Below are 27050 nucleotides of genomic sequence, written 5' to 3' on the forward strand. Positions count from 1 at the left end.
CCCCCTCCCCGGCCGGCAGCGGGAGGCTGGGCTTTTCTCCTGTCCGGAGCCCACATGCCGGGTCCTGCCACTCCACCCATCCGAGCGGCCTGGGATGATGCTGGTGGCAGGAAGGGTGTTACATCTCCTTTCTTCCTGCACACACTGCTATGTCAGAGCAAAACTGCCTGTCCCCCCCAAAAAAAACCCAACAAGGAGATGATTCCACTTAGAAGGGGCCCCTGGGACACTGCAAACCGGCATCCCAGGGCAGAAGCAACCTACATCCGAGCACATTGACCCTTCCCGACATGGACACCACAGAAAAGTTTCCCCGCTGGTGGGCCCAGAAGAACGTAGGAAGGGCCATGAGGTACAGGAGGGGGCTTCTCCCATGCCCAGAAGCAGCAGGGAGGAGGGAAAGGGGAGGTGGAAGCGCTAGGAATGAGCGAGGGGGTTTTCAGGGAAAAGCAGGGCCTGGCACAATGTACCAGAGGGTGAGTGGGAGGGAATGAGAGCAGATATGTACTCGATAATTATAGCTGCGTTTTGAGCAGCTCCAGAGAAATGCCACAGTGTATGTGACGGCAGAGAGAAGAGCCAGACGCGCCAAGGAAGCCAGGTTACGCTCCACCTCGGATCTCATGGGGGACAGGAGCAGGAGGTGGACACAGGAAGCCAAGGGAGGCAGTGAAAACGAGGAATCCTATTTCTGTACCTTAGGTGGAGCTGTGGATAATTCACTTCAGCATGCACTCAGCACTGAGCTCCTCACGTACCCTCCAGGAAAGGAGCTCCATGGTCTCCACTCTGTCACCATCCCCCGCAGCAGAAACCCTCCCTGCAGCAGCACCCACCTCTGTGCCTCAGCATCCCCCTGCTCCAGCAGCACCACAGCACTCGGTAGCCACCCTCCCCCTCGGCTTTTTTCCTTCCTAGACCAGCTTTAACATTGGAGGCCACCAGACACAGCAGAAAACGTGCCAGTTGATAGAGGCCAAGTGCCACAAGGCAACGGAACATTTGCCACACATAATTTATCACAGCTACGGCAGCGGCACTGCCGGGAGAATGCACACCCCGACTTTTGTAGTCTCTATCTTTTGATTATTAAAAGGGCCAATTAGCACATAAATTGAGCTGTGAATACTGAAAGGGATTTGAAAACAGTAATAATTAAAGAGCAGGACAGTGACTGGGCTCATGAGCTGCCCCTCTTCTCTGGCCTGCTTGCCAAGCCACTCACATATTGATGGAAAAAAAGCAGCAGTGCTCATTAACTGCACCGTGGTACCCAGGAGCATCCGTGCCCTGCCAGCCCTGTGCTTGCAAATACACAGGCTCCCTGCCCCGTGCCGAGACAGACAGTATTTATTTGCACTTCTCTAACTTGACACAGCATTGATTTCCCAAGAAACCTTCTCCCCTCCACCCCCCCAAATGCCTGGGGAGGCTGATCCACAGGTATTCCTCATCTCAGCTAGCTGGTGGGACACCAAGGCTCGAAAAGGGAAGGGGTGACTCAGCTAGGGAGAGGAAAAGTGCCAGAGCTCAGCACCCTACCCACCTTCCCCTATGCCAGCCATTGCCTAATGAGGAGTATCTGATGGCAAATGATGTTCTCAGACCTTAAGCTGATCCCCAAGGAAACTGTCAGCATCTTTTATTTACAGACTGATGAAAATCCCCAGGGAAAACAATGCCGACTCCTACGCGGAACATGGGAAATGCGTATCTTTTTAATCACCGCAGCACCGATTCATCTTCAAGGCTGGTACAGTTTCCGCTCTTTGTTGCTCTGAAGCAACTGCAGTGATTCAGCTCCCCTGTGAATACCACTGCCTCTTAAACACAATATTTACTATTAGGATGGCTAAACACACTGACATGCAGGCAGCTCCATCCTGACCCCGAGGGCAGCTCTCCCATACAGGGAAACTGAGCATGGAAGGGAGTTCATCTGGACTCACTTTGCACCGATATAAATGATGACAGGTCCACAGAAGTTGAATGAACATAAGCTTAATGAAGAAGCCACCAAGATTTCCATTAGAAGGAATGTCAATCCAGCAAGTTTCATATATATCAGTTAGAACACAACTCAAGTAATGCTCTCTCTTCCTCATCTGAAACATACCAATTTGATGATTTGTTAGGAAAAATACATTTGGCTAAAAAAATTAAAAAAAAAAAAAAAAAAAAAAGAGAGGGAAACAAAATGCCACAGGAAAAAAGACTGGAGCTTATTTAGGAATAAACAAATGTAATCATGAAAACAATGGCATATTTCTACTCCACTTAGCACTGCGTGAAACCTCAATGTGCCAGGCTGATGCAGATACAAAGCTCCATCTCCCAATGCCTTGCAACCAGCAAGATCAAGTAGTGGCACTGATACATCTCCATTTACAAGATCAAAAAGCAAGGCACAGTTTGTTACACAGAAAACTCCCCCAAAATGGGGGCCAAAAACTCACCTGTAAGGCTTAAAAGACAGTAAGATTCAAACCTGCAAACTCTTTTGGACAGTCTCTTGGCATCTAGGGCATAACAGAAAGACTAGGGCTTTTCTGTGCTACTCTACAGAAAATACATGACAATTAATACTATATATAGACTGCCACTTCAGTTTCTTGGTCACCTCTGATGTTAACAACTTTTAACAATAAAAGTGAGAGTCCATCAAATTCATGCCGGCAGTAAACAGCTTTGAAATTAGTGTGAGCCAAGTTCCCTTGAAGAGAGGTACATGCTTGAGAGAGACAATTATAGAGGAGCCGAGCAGATTTATATCAGCTGGTTTAGCATTAAATCTCTTCAGAGCATTTAAAAACATTAAATTGAGACCTTATTAAAAAACTCGGCATTTTTATTTCACCAGATTAATGACACTTACATTACTAAATTCAATCTGTAGTTTCAAACACCACCAACAACACAGCTCTGTCTAAGTGTAATTAAAGAACTAGTCATCATTTGGGGGAAAATTTCTGGAGGCACACCAGCAAGCTTGATAAATTCAAGTAACTCACACACGCATGGGAATTCTAGCACATATATTTTATTATTCCCTTGCCTTCCTGTGTACAATGAAATATCCTGATAGCATTACATTATAGAACAGTTCAACTGAAGGGAGTGAAAGCTCACAGCAGGCTTCACTTCTACACGCTAGTTAATCATCATTTATTGGAAACTTTGCACTTGTATGTTTTGGTTTGCTAATCTTTTGACTGCAGAAGCTGCAAGTCTGAGGGGTTTTGTCTAAACAGTAGATTGCCAGTTTTGCATGAAGACAGTAGGAGCTTTTGCTTTCATTTTTACTTGAGAGGAAAAGATCTAATCCTGTTGCCACAGGATGCAAAACAGAGGCATATTGCTTTGTAAGGCACTGATACACTTTCACTCTCTTTTCAAGAGATAATTAAATATGTAGCAACACCATCCGTGGTGGCATGCTATGTTAAAGCAAACGTTGGAACATGTATTTAGAATCTGGTGCTTCATCAAAAGAGAAAAGGCTGCAAATCACCCTTTTTAGTAAGTCAGCACAGAGCAAAATATTTAATCCAGTCTTTTTTAGAAGGGAAGATACAGACAGCTTAGCAATACCATATATTTTGTAGTGGAATTTCTGTAACATGTTGTCCTGGTTTCAGCTGAGAGGGTTGATTTCCTTCATAGTAGCTAGTGTGGGGTTATGTTTTGGATTTGTGCTGGAGACAGCGTTGATAATATAGAGCTGTTTTTGTTCTATGGACTACTTACTGTTGAGCAGTGTTTACACGGGGCCAAGGCCTTTTCTGCTTCTCGCACTGCCCTGCCAGCGGGATGGCTGGGGGTGCACAAGAAGTTGGGAGGAGACACAGACAGGACAGGTGACCCAAACTGACCAAAGGGGTATTCCATACTATATGACGTCATGCTCAGTTTATAAGGAGCTTGAGGGGAAGGGGGGGGGGGGGGGCGGTGGCGTTCGGAGCAATGGCGTTTGTCTTCCCAAGTAACCGTTACGCGTGACAGAGCCCTGCTTTCCTGGAGATGGCTGAACACCTGCCTGCCCATGGGAAGTGGTGAATGAATTCCTTGCTTTGCTTTGCTTGTGCATGCAGCTTTTGCTTTACCTATTAAACTGTCTTTATCTCAACCCATGAGTTTTCTCACTTTAACTTTTCCAATTCTCTCCCCCATCCCAATGGGGGGGAGTGAACGAGCGGCTGCGTGGTGCTCAGCTGCCGGCTGGGGTAAAACCACGACACATGTTAAATATCTCCTATTTCCCAATAAGGTTAAGACATTAGAAATTAAATACTCATACATCAATGATGTTCTCCTGTCTCTAGCTTTCCTAACCTACTTGAAAATATCCTGTAGACTGTGAGAACATGCAATACAAAATGTAATAAAGTATGTGACTGAGCTACAGTTGAAATCCCAGCCTAGGTATACAGGGAAAACAAGCCCTCAACTGTAAACTACAAATCACATTGCTGAAACTAACTATTGCCAGGACAGCGAGTCACTTAAGATCAGCTAAAATACAGTAGACATATGCCTACACTTACTAATGAGAAGAAATAACAGTCACTGTATCTGCATGGACATGTGGTTTAGGAAGGAGGGTACAAGATCGGGAAGTCTGATTTTCCATGGAATGATACATGATTTTGGCAATTGCTTTCTTTGCTTTGCTTCCTCATCACCAAAACAAAGATAATGACATCACCTATGTAAAACAAATATTTGATCCTGTGATAAAAGCCCTGGGAATTGCAGTCCAAAAAGGCAAGTATACAAGAAGCATAGCTGAGACTGACTGCTCACTTCTTTTTTCTTCATCATCAATTGCAAAACTCCCTTGGCTTTGGAAAGGCCACGTTAGCTACGCGTTAGTGCTACTAACATTATGTTGTTGCCATTTTAAAACCCAGGAAATCATACATTTCCTTTATCACCTTTTATAAAACATAAACAAGCTATTTAAAGTAGGACCTGATCCTTTTTCTCCAAGAAATGAAGATTCAAAACACTTTTAAACATGACAATTTTTAGAGCATCTTCAAGACTTTAATCCTCTGCTGCCACTGGGGAGGGCAGAATCAAAGCAGAGTGCAAAATCTAGCACTGGAAAAGAGAGGATAAACCTGAGTTTATAGGGTCATTTCCAGGAAATCACAGGTCAGTCCTACTTAGCACCAGCACCACATCCTTCTTTAATAAGTAGACATAAAACACTTATGGGCTAAAAGTACCAGGAAGAGATACCACAGAGTCCCCACAACGCCTGGCAAACATCATGTCGGTAGTTTGCCTGGTGTGCTGTGCCCCAACCCTGGCTCTCTTCCGAGCAGCTGCTCGGTAAGACAGACCTTCCCTTCCTAGGGTCAGACCATCAGGTATACGTGCTGTATTTTTAAGCACATCTGAAACAGAGACAAATTCTCAAGTTGCTGGTTATATCTATGGGGCCAAAGCAAAAATGATGGGCTTGCTTTCCCCCTGTGCGTACTCTCTGATTTCATGGCTCTTCCTCCACTCGTGATGCCAGCCAGTCATGGCAATTAATAGTTTTTTTGCCCCTTCAGACTCAACAGACCTATAGACCAACTACTTCAAAAATCAAAACACAACAGAAATGTAACTTTTCTCTAGAACAACAATGGCTTTTGGTATATTCCAGTGCAGACTGAACACCACTTTTTCCAAGTAGTGCTTCATGTCATGTAAACCTAAGAAAAGGGAGGGGAGGAGAGGAAGCCAAGTTCTTCTATTATTTATCAGCCACATAGTCTAGTCTTTGCCCCCACGAGCTATTTCAGAGATCTATGGATGCAGCACCTGCAGAAAATTTTCTCTCATTAATACTTTCAACCATGCTGACCTACAACACAACACTAAATTTACACACCACTGATTGCTGTGAATTTTTTTTTTTTTTGTCCCCAGGAATGCTTAAAAAAAATTAAATTCCTTTGCCTTTATGTCATAAGTGTGCAACAAAGTAGCATACAAGCACTGTGCATTTACTAAAGCTCATCAGTTATTGATGAGACTCTTAAAAGACTAAGCTGACAAAGCCATTCCCCTTTTGATGACTTACATAATTATATTTTAGGTACAATTTACTTATTATTCTGCTGTCTACAACCAACTTTTAAGCAAACATTGAGTGTATACCCTTCTGTTTTAACCTGAAGCAATCCAAATTACTCTACAAATGCAGTTTCATGCAAGAGCAGAGGTCTCCTGAAAGGCATCTCAGCTACTTGTTGTAAAGCAGTGGGTAATAATCAGGGGAAAAGAATAATACTCATCACCTCTTTACATTCCTGTGACTGTTCATTTGTTTATATCACAACAGCACCTAAACCAAGGACCAGATGCATTTGCCAGCTGTTTGATAGACAAGTGTAATTTGGGCATTTATCCACTCGCTTATTCTTGCTGAAAAGCTGTTTCCAAACTGCCCCACAAAGCCCTGGCTGCACCAGGGTACTCTCTTTCAAAGCATGTGTTCATTTTCTATTATCTGACACAAAACCAACATTGTGTTCTGCATCAGACAGCAAAATTCGTGCCCTTGAAATTCCTCTCTGTCCCAGCCAGGAGGAGGCAAGCAGCAAAGCCATCACCTAAGCCAAGCGCTCTGATCCTCCTAAAGGAAAACTCGGGAGGGGAAAACAATGCATGTACAAAACGAGGGGCAGAAGGGAAGTGAGTCAGGGTTGCCGGAAAATATTTACTTGCCAATTTGAACACAAAGGAATCTCAAGCATTCCTCACAATCGCTTCAGCGAGGCTGGCATAGCGCAGCAGATTTGTTGCCGCAGGCTATTTAAGGTAAAACTCTGCCATATTTATCCTCCAGTCATGTCAGTGCAAGTTACTCCCCTGGGCCATGACAGCACAGCATCACTTTGCAAGGCATGCCTAGTGCAAGGGGGCTAACACCACCTTACGTTAGAATGCAAGTGCATGCCTAAATCCTTTTCAGGAGAGTAAGAGAGATCAGAGGAATTGCTAATGATCTTGAAGCAAGGATGGCAGAAGAAGGAAGCCCGAGCCTCCCAAGTCCACCAAAATTGGTTCATGGGACCTTCAGCAAGTGACCCTGCCTTTATGTCTCAGCTTTGCCTCCTAATACCTATCTAATCTACACTTAATACATGTGTGTACAGCTGACAGAAGGCTGGAAAATTCCTCCAGAAGGCAGCCAGGGCAAAATGTCAGAGCTAGAAAGACCTCCCAAAGATCCTTCAGATTAATATTATTCTTTAAGTAGGCACCGTGGGACAGAGGGATCACTGCAGCTCATCACGTTTTCCAAGTGCTGCTCTGAAGGCTATAGGCACCTGCAGCACCATCATCTCTGGATATGGGGGTGACTCAGCCTCCTGAATGCTGGACTAAGAAGGTAGCAGGATCTCAGGGGTGCAAGTGCCTTGCCTTTAGAGAAAGGAAGGATCAGTTGAATCACAGCACTGTCTAACTCCTCCTCCCACATGATTCTTCTCTAGTGGACTCATTACCAGCTGAGGATGAGGGAGTGCTGGTTTCTCAAACTGAAAAAGAAAGGCCAAACCCCCTGCCCCACAAACAGGCTTTGCAAGCAAAAGTCACTGCTCACTAGACCTTGTGCAAGCCAATCAGCCAGCATCTCCCCTGCTCACAGCTGCAGCCCGGGTGGGACCCTGGAGCAGGGCAGGGACCCTGGCAGTGGGAGGTAGCCAAGGGCACCTCATAGCCCTTGTGCTTGAAGGAGCCCTGCTTGACAGGGCCTTCCTCAGCCGCAGCCCTTGGGGTGGGAGTGGAGATGCTCGAGATCTGTACTTGGGATATTGCAAGCAGCCACAGTGCCGTAGCAGCAACACAACTTCAGCGTTTCATGCCTGCAGTGAGATACTGCTGATAATTAGCATTGAAAACACTACCGATGTAAAACAGCACTACTGACATCACTAGTGCGGTCCTCAGTTTGGATCAGACTGAAGTTGGGCATTACTAAAATCATCTTGTATCTCCCATGGTCCTGGATGTCTACGGCCAAGCAAGCCAGGAGTTAAACGTTAAAATTACAGTCCTTTTGACACCTGATATGTTTTCCATCGGCATCAGAGTGCCCACATAATTTATATATCACAAGTATGATTTGGCAGGATTAAATATGAAAATAATATATCAAGAATTTGTTATTGGAAGGGAAACCATTTGCAGCATACAACAGCCCAACAGAAGAAAAGCCTGATTGCTGTGATGAATAATGCATATTGCCTATGGTACTAATTAACCTTGTACTCCAGTAAGATATTATGGAACAATAAGGCTAATTTGAATGTGGCCCGACACTTTTCCCAATGGCATCTGGAAATCAGTCTTTGGAACATGTAAAATTTGAATTTGTTAAACCAGAAGCCTTTGCTCAATAAACTTTCAGAAAGAATATTTTTGTTTCTCTGTATTCACGGCCTATGCTGGTTGCATGCAGGTACACAATGCAAATCATGGAAGGGGACCCCACAACCAGAGAAGGTCTAGCTTGGCTTTCCACAGGTCCTCACCTGTCTGCCAGCAGCATGCAGGCAATGACAACATGCCTCCGACTACATCCCACAATGCCTCTGCAGACTCAGATGTCCTACAGACATAACTGCAGCATGACTTGCACAGCTTCAGTTTCTCCCCAATCAGACTGACAAAATGCTTACAACGTACTTGCTGAAAACGAACACTGGAACTTTAAGCTAATGCTTTGATGCCTCCAACCCAAAAGCAAATGTCTCCACCCAAAAATACTGACTCTAGTTTGAGCTGGTTTGCTTTTCTTGTATAATACTCATTTTTCTCTTAGCCCAAAGCTACACATGGTATTAGAGTAAACACACATGCCACATTAGAAGCACTGTGTTCTTATGTGCACATCGCACACAAAGTGCAGCAAACTACTTGCACATAGAGGCATGACCAAAGACACAGAAGGCATCGTGCACAGGCATCTTGATAAACACCTTTTGTACGAGCATACATTCAACAATAAGTTTCACAGTGATGGGATCAAGTTTTCAGATAACACTTACATACCAAGGTCTGATCTAGTATAGTCTTATCTTGGAAACAAAAAAAAGCCAGGAAAAAAGCAGACTTTTTTGCTCTCTCCAAGCACCTGCCCTGGGTATTGCTGGGAGGCCACCAAAGCAAACAGTACACTGCAATGTTTTGGAAGGGCAGGGTCTGGCAGGGGGTACTGCCCCCCCCATCTACCAGTGCACTTACACTACATTTCAGAGCCAGTGCGGGACTTGCCGCCTTCACCATCAGGATGACACAGCTCTTGTCAATGCCATTAGCCACGCTCAGAGCTAAGTCAATAACAGACTCATACAATCATTTCACTTGTCCCCAAGCACCAGATTTCCAGCTGGCAGCCATCCCACACACCAGAGTGAAAAGCCCACGCAGCACACCAGCAAAAAAGCACCAGATGTCTGACCTGACTGCTGAGCATTGTCTTACCGATGCATCCAGGAGGCGAGAGCCCAAAGACATCAATGATGAGGGTGCCAAGTGCAGAGCGAGATTCAATTGAGCACACAGCACCACAGCAGCAGCTTAGGGAAGGTTTCCTCTGATGCACCAAGTCCTGCAAGCAGGCTTGCCATTTTAAACTGTAATAAGAGTGAGGAGTGACTCAAAACTTCTTCCCTACTCTTTTCAATGGAGCACTGTGCAGAAACATGTGGATGAACGTTAGCCTGTGTCCACCTGCATGAAGTGAGAAAAAGACAACTGCAAAGAGCCAGAAACACTCTGATATTTGGGGGGTTTGGAGATCAGGATCAGACCACTTGCTAAGAAATAGGTCTGATCAGAGTTACATCAATTATTATGAATTAAATTTCTATCCTATAGGCTGTGCTCTGCTGGCAGTCAGTGCAACACTTAATAAAGATCTAGGCCAGGAAATCATTTAGTTGTTAAGAATATATTATAAAGGATTATAATCTCCCTCCCACCAAAATCAATGATAAAATCCCCACCGACTACAGAAAGCACAAGACCACACTGCAACTCATTTCTGCCAGGAAACCTGCACCCAGATGTATTAGTCTGGCAGCACTACCCTGTAGCAAGGACTCCGAGTACTATTTCTGCCAGGCTCACCAGTGCGGGCACCAACAGGACGGTTTCCTTCTCTCCCTGGTACTAGTTAGACTCTCAATCTGGAGCGAAATGCCTTTGTACATGAATGATGATTAAGTCAGTCGAGCATAAGCTCGTCTCTATCTGCCTGTGTGGGCCCACACTGCTCTGACCCAAGCCGTGTCTGTAGGCACTACCCCATCCAAATTCCCTGATGCCGGCTTTGTCAGAGGATGCTACTGCTGTCACAAGACAAGAGCAGGTCCTAGCTGCTGCGACACTTCATTTGTCTGGGCAGCAGCATGCCTGAAGGATGACTGCCTTGTTTTAGTGGAAGTATGCAAGACAATCAAGGCCAGCTAAGCAAACTAGTTTTGACATATTAAATCATGCTTGAACTGTGAGAGCAAAGAAAAATAATGTAAAAGCTCTTCCTAAAGAAAAAAAAAAAAAGGCTTTACAAATAAATAAATAATATGAACCAGCCTTGTGCAAGGGGAGAAAAGCTTTTATCTGTGCCTGACTGAGGATTTTGGGTAGGCAGAAGGAAAGATTATTTTGCAAAACAGACACCTGCCTTTTTTCTGCAGAGGTTTGTAGCCATTTCCATGCATTTCACTGCTACGACGAGTCTCTTGCCGATCATCTGCTCTGGCACTGAAAGAGCATCAAGTGCTCAGGCAAAAAGCAGCCCGAAAAACAGGTAGGACAGGAAGAATGAAATCCCATCATCTATACACTTACCCCTTACCATACACTTATATGCATGCAAAAGCCCTGAGCAACATCTGACTCGATACTGGAAGGTCCCATGACTTGTTCTGCCACAGTACTCTCTGAGCCTTTAGCCATTTTGACCTCAAATTCCCTCTGCAGACACTTTGCTCTAGATGTTTCTTCCTGTAGAGGTAATACACAATCTGCTGCAAGTCAACCATTGCAATGCAGGAAATCCCACCAGCACAAGGGTCACAGGGCATCGGTGGACCTTGGCAATTAACCATGGTACCTCCCCATCATCCTGAACCCTTTCCTCCCTGCTGTGGATTTCTTCCAGTAATTAACATGCCCAATTGCCTTGGATTTATACTAATAAAATGTTGGCTCCTGTCCCAAGATCCCATCATTGCTGGTGCTTCTCGAACCCGCACAAAGCCCCAGCAGTAATGAAGTCCATGGTCCCGGCTCTGTCACTGCCTGGGTTGCAGGCTATCTGCAAAGCAGCTCAGAGCTGGGAAGCTGCAACCCACAGGCTGCTTCCGCCGAATACCAAATTAGCACATTCCCCACGCTCATAGGGAGCAGCTTTTCCTTTGGCTCTGCAGTAATTAAAAAGCTTCCTTTCCAGGCAGCTTTCAAAGGCAATGCTGTGACCTCTGTCACCATTGCAATGAGATGACAGACTATCCGACTCAGTGTAAGACCTCTAATGCATTATTTGGGGAATTATTACGGTAGCAGAGCGACTCTTACGACCAGACAGAAGGCAGACATTTCAGTGGGTGGATGGTAACCGTGACTCCAGAGTTCAATAAAGATGATGTTGGCTCCCTAGGCAAGCCTGCTTTATTCAAGTAATACCAGTCAAACACATGCAGAGGGACTGGCAAGTCTGCTGGGGCAGGGGATGCTTTTTTATCTATATGCAGAGGGTCTGGTACGCAATAATGCTGAGGCTTCGGCAGCAAAAGGGACCTTCAGGCAGAGGTGCATGCCTCAGCACAGCTTCCACACTACGCAGAGACTCCAGTTGACATCAGATTCCTGCTCAGAAACACACCTCCAGGCCAAACTTTGTTTGAAGGAAAGCATCTGAGGCACAAAAGCAAGCCTTTCGCAAAGTCAGATTCCAGCCTGAGAGGAATGGTAAGTTTGTTGTTATTTCCCAGCATATCCACCTGGAGATGAATGATCGCGCAGGGGTTTTAGGTTAGTCTAAGACCATAAAAAGAGCACATGGGATCAAGTACAGCACTGACACCCAGAGTTCTGGTTCAGGCTCTAGCCAATGGCTGTCACTGAACAACTCAGCCCCTGGACCAAGGCTGTCATTTGTTAAATGGGGAATACTGACTCTGACCTCCTTCGTAAAGTAGATCCTTTGAGATTCAACAGAGAAAAGCCCTTTGTATGCCCTGGAAATGTTTTTAATAGTCTGTGTTAACTGCTTCTTTCCTCACACTGAAATAGTCATAACTGAAGTGCCAGCGAAACTACTCACAAGCCTCTCAAAGTCTACCATGAGGACTTAACTCAGGATATACCATCAAGTCTCACCACAAGAACGGGTCACGTCCCAAGCCAGCGCTGCCTCCTGCACCATGCTGGCCAGGCAAACCTGCCATGAGAGCTGAGCCCACCACCATCGCCACCACAGTGGGCGATGCCAGGCTGAAGATGCAGATGAAGCTCATCAGAGCACTGGAGCACCTCTCTTATGAAGCCAGGCTGAGAGAGTTGGGGTTGTTCAGCCTGGAGAAGAGAAGGCTCTGGGGAGACCTTATAGCAGCCTTCCAGTACCTGAAGGGGCCTAGAGGAAAGACGGTGAGGGACTGGTTATCAGGGAGTATAGTGACAGGACAAGGGTTAATGGGTTTAAGCTGAAGGAGGGTTGATTTAGATTAGATGTTAGAAAGAAATTCTTTACTGTGAAGGCGGTGAGGCACTGGAACAGGTTGCCCAGAGAAGCTGTGGATGCCCCATCCCTGGAAGTGTTTAAGACCAGGTTGGATGGGGCTTTGGGCAACCTGGTCTAGTGGAGGGTGTCCCTGCCTGCAGCAGGGGGGTTGGAACTAGATGATCTTTGAGGTCCCTTCCAACCTAAACCATTCTACGACTCCTTGAAGATGTTCTGCTGATGCATACCCACTCCCACACACCCTACTTCCAGGTACATAACCTCAGGCAGTGCGGGGAGGCACGCAGGCAGGGACAGCCTTGTTTCACCCTCCCGCCAGTGGATTTGTCCTGATAATGGCACTGAGCTGCAGCTCTTGGAGCTTGGATTTTGGGCGGGCAGGATGATTTCCATGGCCTTAACTTGACTGTCATTTATAGTGAGAAGAAAATGTCTTCATAAATCCCAATTCTTCAAGCTGTTTTTTTAAGGACATACATTTATAAAGATAAGACAGGTATATGAAAGCAATAACGGACATCCACAAGCCTGGCATTGTCTCTTTTTTTCTTTAATCTGTTTTGGGTATACCATTTGGGGTTTATATAACACCTAGCCTTGCTCTTCAAGTTCATTCCAGTATTAACAACCTCATAGCCACCCTGAGGGAAATCAAAAATGGAAGCACATCAGTACCATGCTCAATACAACCTTAACCATGTGTTGTTCATGGATACCATCATGTCTATACTAGATTAACTTCTTCAGTGACAGAAAATGAGCAAACTTCCAGCAAAATAAATGGGCATCTCTGTTTACACGAAGAGTAGATTCACCTCTTTCTGCAGACATCTGTGTTGCAGTCTCTTTACTCTTATTGCAGTCTACTGAACACTTAGCTTATACAGGATATAAGTTTATCCAGCTAAAGAAATGAAATAAAAAGCAAGGTGCAAATTTGTTCATACAAGGCACAACTGTAGCCTCCTTCTGCGGAGCCTCAATGTTAACCGAAAGCAAGTTAAAATGGTCAAGATGTAAAGTATGCAGAGAGAAAAGCTTATTATTGAAATGTCAACACATCATTAACTACTGCTAAGTGTTTTTAAATGAGAAACACAAAACTGAAAACCTGAATTATGAACAAAACACAATAGTACAACTTCATTTTAATATAAATTAGGTGGAATGAGGGTTCTGACAAACAAGCTCGGCAGACCCTTGGCAGTTGGAGAAGTTGCAGCCACCCTTCTGCTAAAGATCACCATCCAGGGATAGCGCCCACATCTTATTCACCCCCAGGCCAAGGCATCGAGACAAACCCTCCATTGGTCACATCAGTTTATGGGCAGACTATCCAGTTCTGCAGAGCCAGCAACAGCTTCCAGCAATGGGACAGAGTGGGCAGCTGGGGACAAGGCAATTAAATTCACTGCATTCCCAACTAGCATTCGTGTACTTTACCCCTAGTATTTCTCCAGAGTCCTTAACTGTTTCTAAAATCCACAATAAATAAACAAGCTGTTTCCAAGCAATTCAAAGTTAGAGGTGGCAATCAAAGGAACCTAACGGCACCGTGGCTAACACTCCTTTTCTCCTGCAACACCTCTCCCATCCCATAATTTAAGAAATTCCCTAAGCTACCAATGGCTACCCTATATTCAGGTATGCTAAAATCAAACAAAGTCAGTGTTCAAGTAAATATCAGTTAGTTATTTAGGACCAGACTAATACGCATACCCTAAGATCTGCTCCAAAAGATCTTCTAGCTGAGAAGCAAACATGACCTTCACAGTTCACACTTTCAGAGCCATTTCCAAACCTTATTTTATTTGCACTGCTCTCTACTTTGTGGGGGGAATAAAGTACTCCTTAACTGTCCTTCTGGAAGGTGACTGCACAGCAGCCACACTGCAAAGAACATTAAGGTTAAGTTGGTCAAAGCAATGGCCTAAAAGCATCGCTGCAGAACGAGGAAAGATCTTCAGAGTCATCGGGGTTACGAGCACACAAGGTAGTACAGAAGGTTACAACTCATTAGCAAAGCACAATGTATTGCGCATACATGGACACTGTGCCTCCTCTAATGAAGGCAAACACACATGCAAAATAAAACAAAGAAGAGAGTAATATTTAATCAATCCTGTTGCAACATAGTTTTGATCTGTGGAAAACATTTCCCTGCTCTTGTTAATTATCTCAGCTGCAGAACAAAATACCTAAATATATACATGCACACACCTCTCTACAGAATAAAACCCATTCCCCCTCCAGTGACAACTGCCTTTTGCTGAAATGTAGCATTCAAGTGGTTTTCTTTACATTTGAAAAGATAATACACACTGTGTGGCCAAAAATTCAGCTATTCTGACACTGGTTGGTTTTGTGCCTAATTAAAATTAACTAGGCACTTCAGCTCATAATTATATAAACACCTACCATGCTATACTCCCAGCCAATTTGGTTTTAATCAGAAAACCGCACGAGAAGTATGAATGATGGGCAAAGAACTCCCTGGAGGGGTAACTGTATTTCCAAATTCAGTATTCTCCATATACTGAATATTTCCATCAATGTTTTTCTTGCCATGTAATCACCTCCCAGTAGGACAATTAAAAAGAGATATATTTTTTTATCCCTGGACTTTGCTTGCTTTCCACTCCACCACAAGGGTAAAAGTACACTTGCCTTATTCACCTGAGTCCCAGCTGGGAAGTCTCCCACAAGACAGGCAGGATTTAGCAGTATGCTGTCTTTCTAGCATCCATAACAAGGAGTTTAGAGTGAGAATTCAGCCAACCCGAGGCAGAGAATTAGGCAACCAAGTTGTGGAGGGGGTTGAAGAAAAGTTGCCCCCCCCTCCTGTGCCTACATCTGATGCAAAAACAGAAACACTGGCTGCTTCGGAACAAAAGCCCAAGCTCCAGAATAAAGTTACCTGTGCAGCAGTACATTTCCATTCCCAGAATTAAGGAGACAGGGAAGACAACAACTGAGCTGCAGCATTGAGGAAACCACACACAGTGAATTTGTTAAAAATACAGTGGATTTTTTTTTAATTGTGGTATCAGCTATGTGTTTCATTCACAAGTCAGGCCTCTGGGATAGCTGCTGTGCAGACACAGAAAGACGACAGTCATCAAGCGTGGCTCTGCCATTGTCGCTTTTGCAAGCCCTCAGCTGCCTCCCAACCCTCCACAGAGGGTGCAGAAGGCTACCCACCAGCCGAGGGTCACTATCTCTGCCTGCCTGCTCCTGCACAGCTGCAAAAAAACAACTGCCTCTGAATATCCTTCCAATAGCTGATCAACAGGGGGGCAATCACTGCTCTGGGAAAGTGCCTTCAAACATCTGCACTTATTGTACTGCTCTCGGAGGAAGATGAGCAACTCTGCTCCACCCTCAATCAGCCAGCAACAAAATCACCCAAGAACTGATTCAGCAGGTAAACTTCTGATCTACGTAAGCTAGCTACCTATGTCAATTAGTTTTAATTATAACCAGAATAAAAGACCTGCAAACATGAGGTTTTTCTGCAGCCTGTTTTCGGTAAGAAATTTTCATTTCTCTTGGCAAGAGCTCAGCTGAATCCCAACACAAGTAATAAACAATCAGCAAAAATAAATATTGTTTTATAAATGCATTGAGATATGTTCAGCAAAGTTGATTAAGGGAAAAATAATCAAAAAACATCAATATTTAAGACAGCAGAAGCACTTGAACACTCTAGAGTTGTTTTACAAAAAAAATATCCAAGTATTTCCTCCGGCAGCAATTCCTTTCTAAAACCAGAAAACTATACCCCAACCCATCCTCCCTCCAGCCCTCAGTTTCAAAGTTCTTCCTCAGAAGAAAGATTTCACTGAGTTTTCCTCCATTATTTTGTCCACATCTAACATCTGTGATCTTGTCCATACCTTGTAGCTGGCTAAAACCAGCTGTTCTCTTTTTGATGTCTCTTCAAGCAACAGCATGCACTGATTCTTGGAAAGGAGAGCCTCGCGACCTCCTGAACTCATTACTCTCCTTTTCAGCTTGGCTCTCATTCAGTGCAGTTTTTCTTTTCTTTTCTTTAACTCATATATTTATTTAATTTGTGATTCAGTTCTGAAAGCAGCTGAAAAAATATCAGGCTCTGCAAATCAATTACATCCGCAGTTATCACTCTGCAGCCACCCGGTCACTACTCACCGCTGCAAGTGTATTTGGGTCTCATTACCTTAACATGTCAACATCCTCTCCCTTCCAGTAGTATGGACTCCAGAGCCTTTAAAGGCATAAAAATAAGCACTTCTTGCTTCTCACTGAGAACATACCGGGCTGAAGGTGAGGATGAACACAAAGAGAAGTGCCAGAAGGTGCCCTTTTCACAGTGACTTTATTCGTTTCCTACGCAAACCCCAGCGGTGGGCCCTGCTGTATACAGTAAGCAACTTAAATTCAAGTTACAATAAAACTCACCTATGTCAGTTCAGGGAGAAGGAAAGCACAGACTGAGGCAAATAAGAAATTGTTTGGCCAAACCCCTAAATGGGTAAAGACAGAGTGGTGTTACATCAAGTTTTACAGCATTTTAGGATCTGGCCCTCAACTTTGAGTACTGCTTGCTAAGCAGGAGACCACCATTAAGAGACTGAAATTGGCCAAACGGACTTGAAACTGGTTATTTTCTCAAGGACCTGTTCAGACAGCACCAGCTGAACCAAGGCAAAGCCAATAACCTTCAATCCTTTAGTGGCACCAAATCACGACTCTGGAAACCAGCGTAGAAATTCACAGAACAACTGCTCTCATCTCTCTCATTAACCAGTACAGCAATTTATTCTTGTGAATAATGAACCTCAACACTGGTCCTTTATAAACATATCCCAAAACAGTCACAATTTACCTCTAGCTGTCCCATAACAGTTGCCGATAAATGGGCCGCGCTGCCAAAGGAGGTGTAAAAATCCAAGTAGTTTGGGTTCTTTACAGTAACTACTACCTAGCTGCCTATATTAACTGAGAGAGCGAGCACATTATATAAGGAGATTAGACCATGTCATATTTACAGCCTCAGTGTCCCCAGTGAGAGAAACTGCTCAGCTGTTACTGTCAGTGCCTTCTTCAAACAGGAACCCTGCTGACAAGATGATGAATTCAGAACATCGTTGCCAATTAATGATTTGTAGGCAGAAGGGATTTCAATAGTTCCCATATGTTTGTGAGGGTGACTGGGATTTACATCACCTCTAATAAGAGAGTATAGTCTGCTCTGTCCAGACATGACACTAGAGCTTGGAAAATGTCATCTTTGCAGAAGAAATTATAATAAACAAAGCCACACTTCTGGGTTGAAAATGTTTCCCAAAGCGTGGTCACTAATAACCTGCTTATGCCTAAGTGAAAGCAAGCAGGGAGACCGCTTGCAAGATGCACCCAAGTGATTTACAAACCAAAGGCCAGAAGTTATTTAGGTGTTTGTCAAAGCTACACTGCAGAGTGCCAAGATCATCATTATTTCAGCCAGGAGCATGAAATGTATTTCCTAAACACCAGTCAGGCAGGGGAAGGGGGAGGGAGGGGGGGTTGGGGGCGGGGGGAAGCATCTAAGCATGCACAAGCACACAGGACCTTGGTGTTACTTATTCTGCTTATAGGCCATAAAGTTTAACTGTATTGTCCTAGGAAAAAAATCTCATCCTTGTGAACATAACAATATCCAAACCAGAAAGCATTTTACTCACACAGGGTATTGGCATGAACTCCATATACGCTGAACGCAGACCTCCAGAATGGCCTAAGGCTGAATGTCTCCTATCAACTGATCATTTCGGAACCAACCAGCAGGAAACGCTTGGCACGATGACCTGGGTTAAACACAGGACATCCAAATGGGGCCCTCAAACAGACTTTGCCGTAGGCACTCAGATCCCAACGTCCCATTGATTTGGTGATGGAATTTAGGGCTTTCCTACAAAGGAGAATTACGGACTTTAACAGCTCTAGAGCAATTAAAGTGATAAACTCCTGCCAAGGGTGCAGGCTGTAGGTGAAGTATAAGAGCAGTTTATGTGGGTATGCCTTATGACAGAACAGTAAGGGTACATCGCCACAAAGCATCTTTACACTTCCAAACTATGATCATAAAGCAGTCATAAATTGCAGGGCCAGATGCTGTCCTCTTAATCAACTAGAAAAATAAATTTAAAAAAAAGACAACCCACACCCCAAAATGGCAAGTAGAACCTCAAATCACTAAGGTCTTCTGAAAGCACACTCCAGATTGCTATCTCAAGCACTACCAGAGATCCAACCACTCTACAGGTACAGTATGCTTTTTGAAGATACTCTCAGGTTTCTCGTTTAAACCAGTCCAGTTTTTTGGTTTGGTTTTGGTGTTTTGTTTTTTTGTTTGGTTTTGAGATCTCTAAGAGTGGTTTGAGATATCCCATGCTATTCATGCAGCAGCATGGGAAGGCAGGATTTGAAAGGTGACTAATGGATGTACCCCCTTTTCCTCCAAAAATTCTTACAGGTGACCGAAGTCAGTGTCTAGACGTGTGTGCTGGTTTTGGCTGGAATAGTGTTAATTTTCTTCACAGTAGCTAGTATGGGGCTATGTTTTGGATTTGTGCTGGAAATAGTGTTGATAGTACAGAGATGTTTTCGTTATTGCTGAGCAGCGCTTAAACAGAGCCAAGGCCTTTTCTGCTTCTCACACCACCCCACCAGTGAGGAGGCTGGGGGTGCACAAGAGCCTTGGAAGAGACACAGGTGGGACAGCTGACCCCAAATGACTAAAGGCATATCCCATAACCATATGACATCATGCTCAGTATATAAAGTTGGGGGAAGAAGGGGGAAGGGGGGCGTTCAGAGTGATGGCGTTTGTCTTCCCAAGTAACCGTTATGCATGATGGAGCCCTGCTTTCCTGGAGATGGATAAACACCTGACTGCTGATGGGAAGTGGTGAATAAATTCCTTGTCTCGCTTTGCTTGTGTGCGCGGCTTTTGCTTTACTTATTAAGCTGTCTTTATCTCAATCCATGAGTTCTCTCACTCTCACTCTTCCAATTCTCTCCTCCATCCCCCCAGGGGGGACTGAGTGAGTGGCTGCGTGGTGCTCAGCTGCCAACTGGGGCAAAACCACAACACAGCACCCAACCAGTGCATGTTATTCTGGGACACAGTATTTTTAGCCATAACGAAGCAGATCCTTGCTGATCTGACCCACATCCCTCATCTGTGACAGTCTAGATTTCCTCAGCTTGGGCTAATGTCGATCTTAGTTCCCTTTGTGCCATATCAAACATCAAATCTGACTCTTCTTCCCCCCTTAAATGGTAGAAGTATCTCTATTGGCACACAAAAAACAAAACCAAGTCAGATTTTGCTGTATTGACTACATCTGCAGAAATAGGAGACTATCCTGGTCAAAAAGCACACTCCACATGCTGTTTACTAGAGGTTTCTCCAAAAACAAACATACCTACACGTTTTCTCTCTGAACGAACCCTTGAAGAGACTTGAACTATGCAATCTTCAGGGGCACAGTGTGTGACTGAGGACTAAAGGATCAAGGCCACAGTTTGCTTTGGATATGCACTGATCTATCCTTTGCACCAACACTGCAAACGAGCATCTGGAGTAAGGTGAAGAGAAATTGCAACACTGACTTCAGTTAGAGAAGAATCCCTCTGCCTTCCCCACAAGTTATCTATTACTAAGTGGCTGCAAGTACAAGGCAATTAAGATAGGACTGCTGATCAACATAATAATTTTGCAAAAAGCAAACTGCATTGAAATATTTTTTTCTTTCCCCTTCTACATTCAAATACATTTTAAGCTACCTGTTACATATTTACAACGGAAGGGCAATTTTTATAAACAAGCATGTAATACAGCAAACCATAAAATGAGATTATCCACTCAAAGTATGTTGCACTTCTTTATTTTTTTTTTTTAGGTCTGTAGCTTCAGATACCCTAAATCTCTTGCACAAGACCCCTGACGATTCAGGAGACCTATGCCGACCAGCAACTCAGGAACATCAGGCAGCTATTTGTGTGAAAACTTCAGCGCATGTGGAAGCATTTTGATCAGTGGCGCTTTAGGTTTTACTCTGAACAGCTTTGTATTAAACTATTTACCAGAGAGGAAAATCAACCAACTCACACCACATCAAATTCCCACCACCACCCTCCCCAATAAAGTGATAAAGACAGAAAAATATACTCCTTTAAATACAAACCCAAAATATATCTTGCACAGGGAGATTAACTTCAAACACTCCCTGGTACAATCCAGAAAAAAGAAACCAAGCTTCCTAAAAAGAAGCCCTGATATTGAGGAAAAATAACGTAAAGCTTTAAATAACAAATAGGATTGCAATCGCCTCATGGACCCAATGGTACAGTGCTCTAAAGGTAACAGTGGCATGCCAGATTCTCCTTGCCCACAGCCCTGTAAGCACCAGAAAGACCCGTATGTAGGTGTCAAGTCCCACTAAATCCAGCCAAGGCCTCTCTCATCATGCTTTCACACTCATTCAAATGACCTCAGTGGAAGTGAGAACCCAACTTACCACTGTCAACTCAACCGGGCATGAAGAACACAGAAGAGAAGAAAGCCAAGACCGCACATCACCTCGGCAGCCTCAGCATGGCACCCTCCCTGCAGACCCTTACCTTGGCAGGTGTTGTTCTTCTCCTCGTACCCTGCCTTGCATAAGCATTTCCCGATGGGCACCAGCCACTCCCCCTCAGCACTGCAGTGCATCTTCGGCGCCTCATCGGTCACTGAGTGGTTGACGCAGACGCCCGACACTTCTAGCAGCTGCGAGGAATCCGCTCCCGTAATGGTGTCAGGAAAGCGGGCTAGGTTGCGGATCACCGATGGGCATTTCTTGTAGTACACGCGCACAGAGACCAGGGCGATGCAGGCACCCACATCCTGGAAAGCAAGGTAAAATCCCTTTTTTGTTAGGGGCCCGACATCTCTCACCTCTGTGTTTAGCTTCATAACTCTGTCGCCGAGGTCCAACTCTGTGAAGCTCTCATCAGCAGCGATGGTGTCAATCTTGATGTACTGGTTTTCTTTGACATTCCTCCCATCTTCATCATCTGATTCAAAGTAATACATGTTAAAAGTCTCTTTGCAAGTCCCAAGTCCTCCTGGAAGGCTGTTACAGTCCCTCAGGGTGAATTTGAGCTCAATGAAGATGCGAGATGCCCCTTCATTAGAGATCCAGCTGGTCAGAAGCCAGTTGTTCTGATTCTGTTCCATTACCTTGCATACTTGGTACGTGTGTATCGGAGCGTAGTTTTCATCCACCTCACCAATTTCTTCCCACTGTGTAAAAAGGAAAAGTATTATTCTTTTAAAAAGTTACAGCTCCCACAAAATCTTAGTTTTCCCATCTAAGAGCAACCTTGGGCTTCAGAGGTTCAGGAGGATTTTTAGGGGGGGAAAAATGTTTTAAATGGCATAATTTTCCATACTGGAGGTTTGGTACATTCCTGATAAAGTCAGATAAAAGACAGTTCAGAAATATAAAAGGATATTCAGAAATATAAAAGGCTAAAACCTTTTGTTTCGGATATTTCAGAAGTGGGAAAACACTGCTGGGTTTGCCACTAGTACTTTGTTCAGGAACAAGACAAAAGCACATAGGGCCATGAGTTGGCCTTTTCCAATGTATTCAGATAGGATAAAAAAAAAAGAGCTATTTACACTCTCTCTCTGTCCCCACTTCCCCAGGCTCCTTTCTACCACATCCTCAAATCACTGCCCAAGGCAACGAGCATGATGAGATTTCTCCAAGCTATTCTCCCCCACCAAACAGCCTGCCAGAAAATCAGCAGAGTGGTATATGAAATAAGCAGGCCTTTGCTCTCCCCAAGTGTGCTAGTCAGAGGAGTTCCTGCTCATGCAAAGAGAAGATTACTTCCAATAAAGGTTACAGGGATCTGCAAATCTTCAGCTGTTTGTGTGCTACACAGATTTTAAAGCAGAGCTCCAGATAACTTCTCACAGCTGTTTGTGGGAATTGTAGCAACTCTCTTTTAATTTTATTTTGGCCATGCTCTGAAGTGCATCGCTTGGACGAAATGCTTTTGCCTGATCCAGCACACCACAGTCAGTAGCACTGCAACAGTGCCTACAAAAGAGACACAACACTAATGTTTCTTCTCTGCTTTTGACAACTGTAGTATCACATTAAGATGTTAGATTAACCCATCTAAGTACAGCAAAGAACTTGGGAGAACCAGTAATGGTTTCAGCTTTGTTCCCTTCTACTTCTGACCTGCTCATCTGCAAGAGCTTCATTCCCAAAGCCTCCTCCATCCTCTGCGCAGCATTCCTGCCCACATGTAGTCGCAGCTGCGGATGCAGCACAAAGCAAACGCACAGAGCATAATTTAAAGGTACTCTGGTACAAGGTAATAGCTATATTCCAAGCTGCATATCTTCTAAGGCCAAAGGCCAATTTTTTTCATTGGAAACACAGCCTGAGATGAAGTTGAGAGCCTTCTCAACCCAGATGCCATTACTGCAGACCTGACAGGGAGCACGAGAGTCAACATAATGATGAAGTTTTTTTAAGGGAAATTCTGTTCTTTAATTTTAAATTAAAATGGTAGCAACAAGTGGCATGAAAACATGACCTGATGCTACAATTCAAAATTAGTTATAAATACCATCAGCAGAAAAGCATTTCCTCTCCTCCCTGACCTGGGATGTGAAAGTGGGGACTTCTGCAATTTCAGCAAGACATGCCTGGTGTGATGCACAGAGTTCAGATGTAACACCAGTCTTCCCAGTGAGGAACCTAACCCGAGGACATTTTTGTCATGCTAAGCAGCATTTTCATTTCTAAACCCTCGTTATGTCCCTGGGCTTAAACAAGCTATGACCCTATTGTGATTAACTTGTACCTGCCACTTCACCCTTCCTGGTAGTGCCACAGAGTTAGCTGGAGATATGCCTGCAGTGAAAGCTATGTAAATCTATGCAGGACTGTCACAGTTTAGCCCCATCCGGCAGCTAAGCACCAGTCAGACACGTGCTCACTTTTCTTCCCCTGGTGGGATGGTGAGGAGAATTGGAACAAAAAAAGTAAAACTCATGGGTTAGGATAAGGACAGTTTACTGGACAGCAGAGGAAAAGGAAAATAACCACAACAGTACTTAGAAAAGAATATACAAAGCAGGTGACACACAATACAATTTGCTTACTGCCCAGGACCTGATGCCCAGCCCATCCCGAAGCAGCAAGACCTCCTCCCTAGCCAGCCTTCCTTATATAATGAGCATGACATCATATGCTATAGAATATCCCTTTGGCTAGTTAGAGTCAGCTGTCCAGGCTGTGTCCCCTCCCAATTTCTTGTGAAAATTAACTCTATCCCAGTCAAAAACAACAACATTATCCACTCCTTATTTTACACCATCTATGTCATGCCCAGATCCTACGCTTCCAATTAATCACCACTACTTTTCCTGTCTTTCATATCTATATATACACACACACGCAGATATCCTAGAGCAAAAGCAATCCCCCAGATGGGTTTGCCTTTGCCTGAAGCAGGGATAACCCAGATTGTCTTCCCCAACATATTCTTCATGGCCTTCTATGATGGGGTTACAGCATTGGTGGATAAGGGAAGGGCAACTGACATCATCTACCTGGACTTGTGCAAGGCATTTAACACTGTCCCGCACGACATCCTTGTCTCTAAATTGGAGAGACATGGATTCGATGGATGGACCACTCAGTGGATAAGGAACTGGCTGGATGGTCGCACTCAAAGAGTTGTGGGCAACGGCTCAATGGCCAAGTGGAAAACAGTCATGAGTGGTGTTCCTCAGGGGTCGGTACTGGGACCGGCACTGTTTAACATCTTTGTCAGCAACGCGGACAGTGGGATCGAGTGCACCCTCAGCAAGTTTGCTGACGACACCAAGCTGTGTGGTGTGGTTGACACGCTGGAGGGAAGGGATGCCATCCAGAGGGACCTTGACAGGCTGGAGAGGTGGGCCCGTGCAAACCACATGAAGTTCAACAAGGCCAAGTGCAAGGTCCTGCATGTGGGTTGGTGCAATCCCAAGCACGACTATAGTCTGGGCGAGGAATGGATTGAAAGCAGCCCCGAGGAGAAGGACTTGTGGGTATTGATTGATGAGAAGCTCAACATGAGCCGGCAGTGTGCGCTTGCAGCCCAGAAAGCCAACTGTGTCCTGGGCTGCATCAAAAGAGGCGTGACCAGCAGGTCGAGGGAGGTGATCCTGCCCCTCTACTCCGCTCTTGTGAGACCCCACCTGGAGTACTGCGTCCAGCTCTGGGGGCCCCAGTACAGGAGAGACATGGAGCTGTTGGAGAGAGTCCAGAGGAGGGCCATGAAGCTCATCAGAGGGCTGGAGCACCTCTCCTATGAGGACAGGCTGAGAGAGTTGGGCTTGTTCAGCCTGGAGAAAAGGCAGCTCCGGGGAGATCTAATTGCAGCTTACCAGTACCTGAAGGGGCCTAGAGGAAAGATGGTGAGGGACTGTTTATCAGGGAGTGTAATGACAGGACAAGGGGTAATGGGTTTAAGCTGAAGGAGGGTCAATTTAGATTAGATGCGAGGAAGAAATTCTTTCCTGTGAGGGTGGTGAGGCACTGGAACAGGTTGCCCAGAGAAGCTGTGGAGGTCCCATCCCTGGAAGTGTTTAAGACCAGGTTGGATGGGGCTTTGGGCAACGTGGTCTAGTGGAGGGTGTCCCTGCCCGCAGCAGGGGGGTTGGAACTAGATGATCTTTGAGACCCCTTCCAACCTAAACCATTCTATGATTCATGTGCACTGGGGGGACTTTGTCCCCTTTTATAGTATGTGAAAGATTTGATTCGGCAGGGCCAGCTCGCTTGGTAGACCCCCTAATGTTAACTAACCAGGTGGCATTGGCTAAATGTGTGTCCCAATATTTGAAGGTCCCACTACCCATTGCTCTCAGTGTTATCTTTCGCAGTCGACTGTATCATTTGATTTTCCCAGAGACTGGTGCATGGTAGGGGATGTGATACACCCACTCAACACCATGCTCTTTGGCCCAGGTGTCTATGAGGTTGTTTTGGAAATGAGTCCCATTGTCTGACTCAATTCTTTCTGGGGTGCCATGTCACCACAGGACTCACGTTGCAAGGCTCAGGACAGTGTTCCAGGCAGTGGCATGGGGCACAGGGTATGTTTCCAGCCATCCAGTGGTTGCTTCCACCATTGTAAGAACATAATGCTTGCCTTGGTGGGTTTGTGGGAGTGTGATGTAATCAATCTGCCAGGCCTCCTCATATTTATATTTCAACCATCGGCCTCCATATCAGACAGGCTTTACCCGCTTGGTTTGCTTGATTGCAGTGCATGTTTCAGATTCATGGATGACATGTGCAATAGTATCCAGGGTCAAATTCACCCCTCGATCACAGGCCCATCTATATGTTGCATCTCTTCCTTGATGGCCTGAGGTGTCATGGGCCCACCGAGCTATGAATAATTCACCCTTATGCTGCCAGTCCAAATCCACCTGAGCCACTTTAATCTTAGCAGCCTGATCCACCTGTTGGTTGTTCTGATGTTCCTCAGTGGCCCGACTCTTGGGTATGTGGGCATCTACATGATGTACTTTTACAATCAGCCTCTCTAGCCAGGCAGCAATATCTTGCCACAATGGGGCAGCTCAGATGGTTTGCTTCTGCGTTGCCAGTTGCTCTGCTTCCATTGCTGTCACCATCCCCACAGGGCATTTGTCACCATCCATAAGTCAGTACAGAGGTAGAGCATCGGCCACTTTTCTCTATCAGTAATGTCCAAAGCCAGCTGGATGGCTTTCACCTCTGCAAACTGACTCGATTCACCTTCTCCTTCAGCAGCTTCTGCAACTCGCTGTGTAGGACTCCATACAGCGGCCTTCCACCTTCAATGTTTTCCCATGATGCGACAGGACCCATCAGTGAACAGGGCATGTGGCTTCCTATTTTCTCGCAGTTTATTATACAGTGGGGCCTCTTCATCGCCTCCTCCTCTGGCAACATTCCAAAACCTTTCCCTTCTGGCCAGTCCATGATCAATTCCAGAATTCCTGGGCAACTGGGGTTTCCTATTCAAGCCCGCTGGGTGATCAGTGCAACCCACTTACTCCATGTAGCATCCGTTGCATGGTGTGTAGAGGGGACTGACCCTCCCTTTGAACATCCAGTCCAGTGCTTGCAGTCAGGGTGCCAGGAAGAGCTGTACTTCAGTGCCAATCACCTCTGAAGCAGCTCAAACCCCTTCATAGGCTGCCAATATCTCCTTTTCC

General features: G+C 45.1%; 1 protein-coding gene across 20 annotated transcripts in view; it reads right to left on the minus strand.

The window, feature by feature from the left end:
• Positions 1–27050, minus strand: part of EPHA5 (EPH receptor A5) — a 226705-nt gene that overhangs the window by 153235 nt on the left and 46420 nt on the right. For all 20 annotated transcript variants that reach the window (XM_075751394.1, XM_075751393.1, XM_075751404.1 and 17 more), the window contains one exon: positions 21404–22067. In XM_075751394.1, coding sequence (XP_075607509.1) covers positions 21404–22067 — 664 coding nt within the window. The remainder of the gene's footprint in view (positions 1–21403; positions 22068–27050) is intronic.

This window comes from Balearica regulorum, chromosome 4, assembly GCF_011004875.1.
Source record: "Balearica regulorum gibbericeps isolate bBalReg1 chromosome 4, bBalReg1.pri, whole genome shotgun sequence".
NCBI lineage: Eukaryota > Metazoa > Chordata > Aves > Gruiformes > Gruidae > Balearica > Balearica regulorum.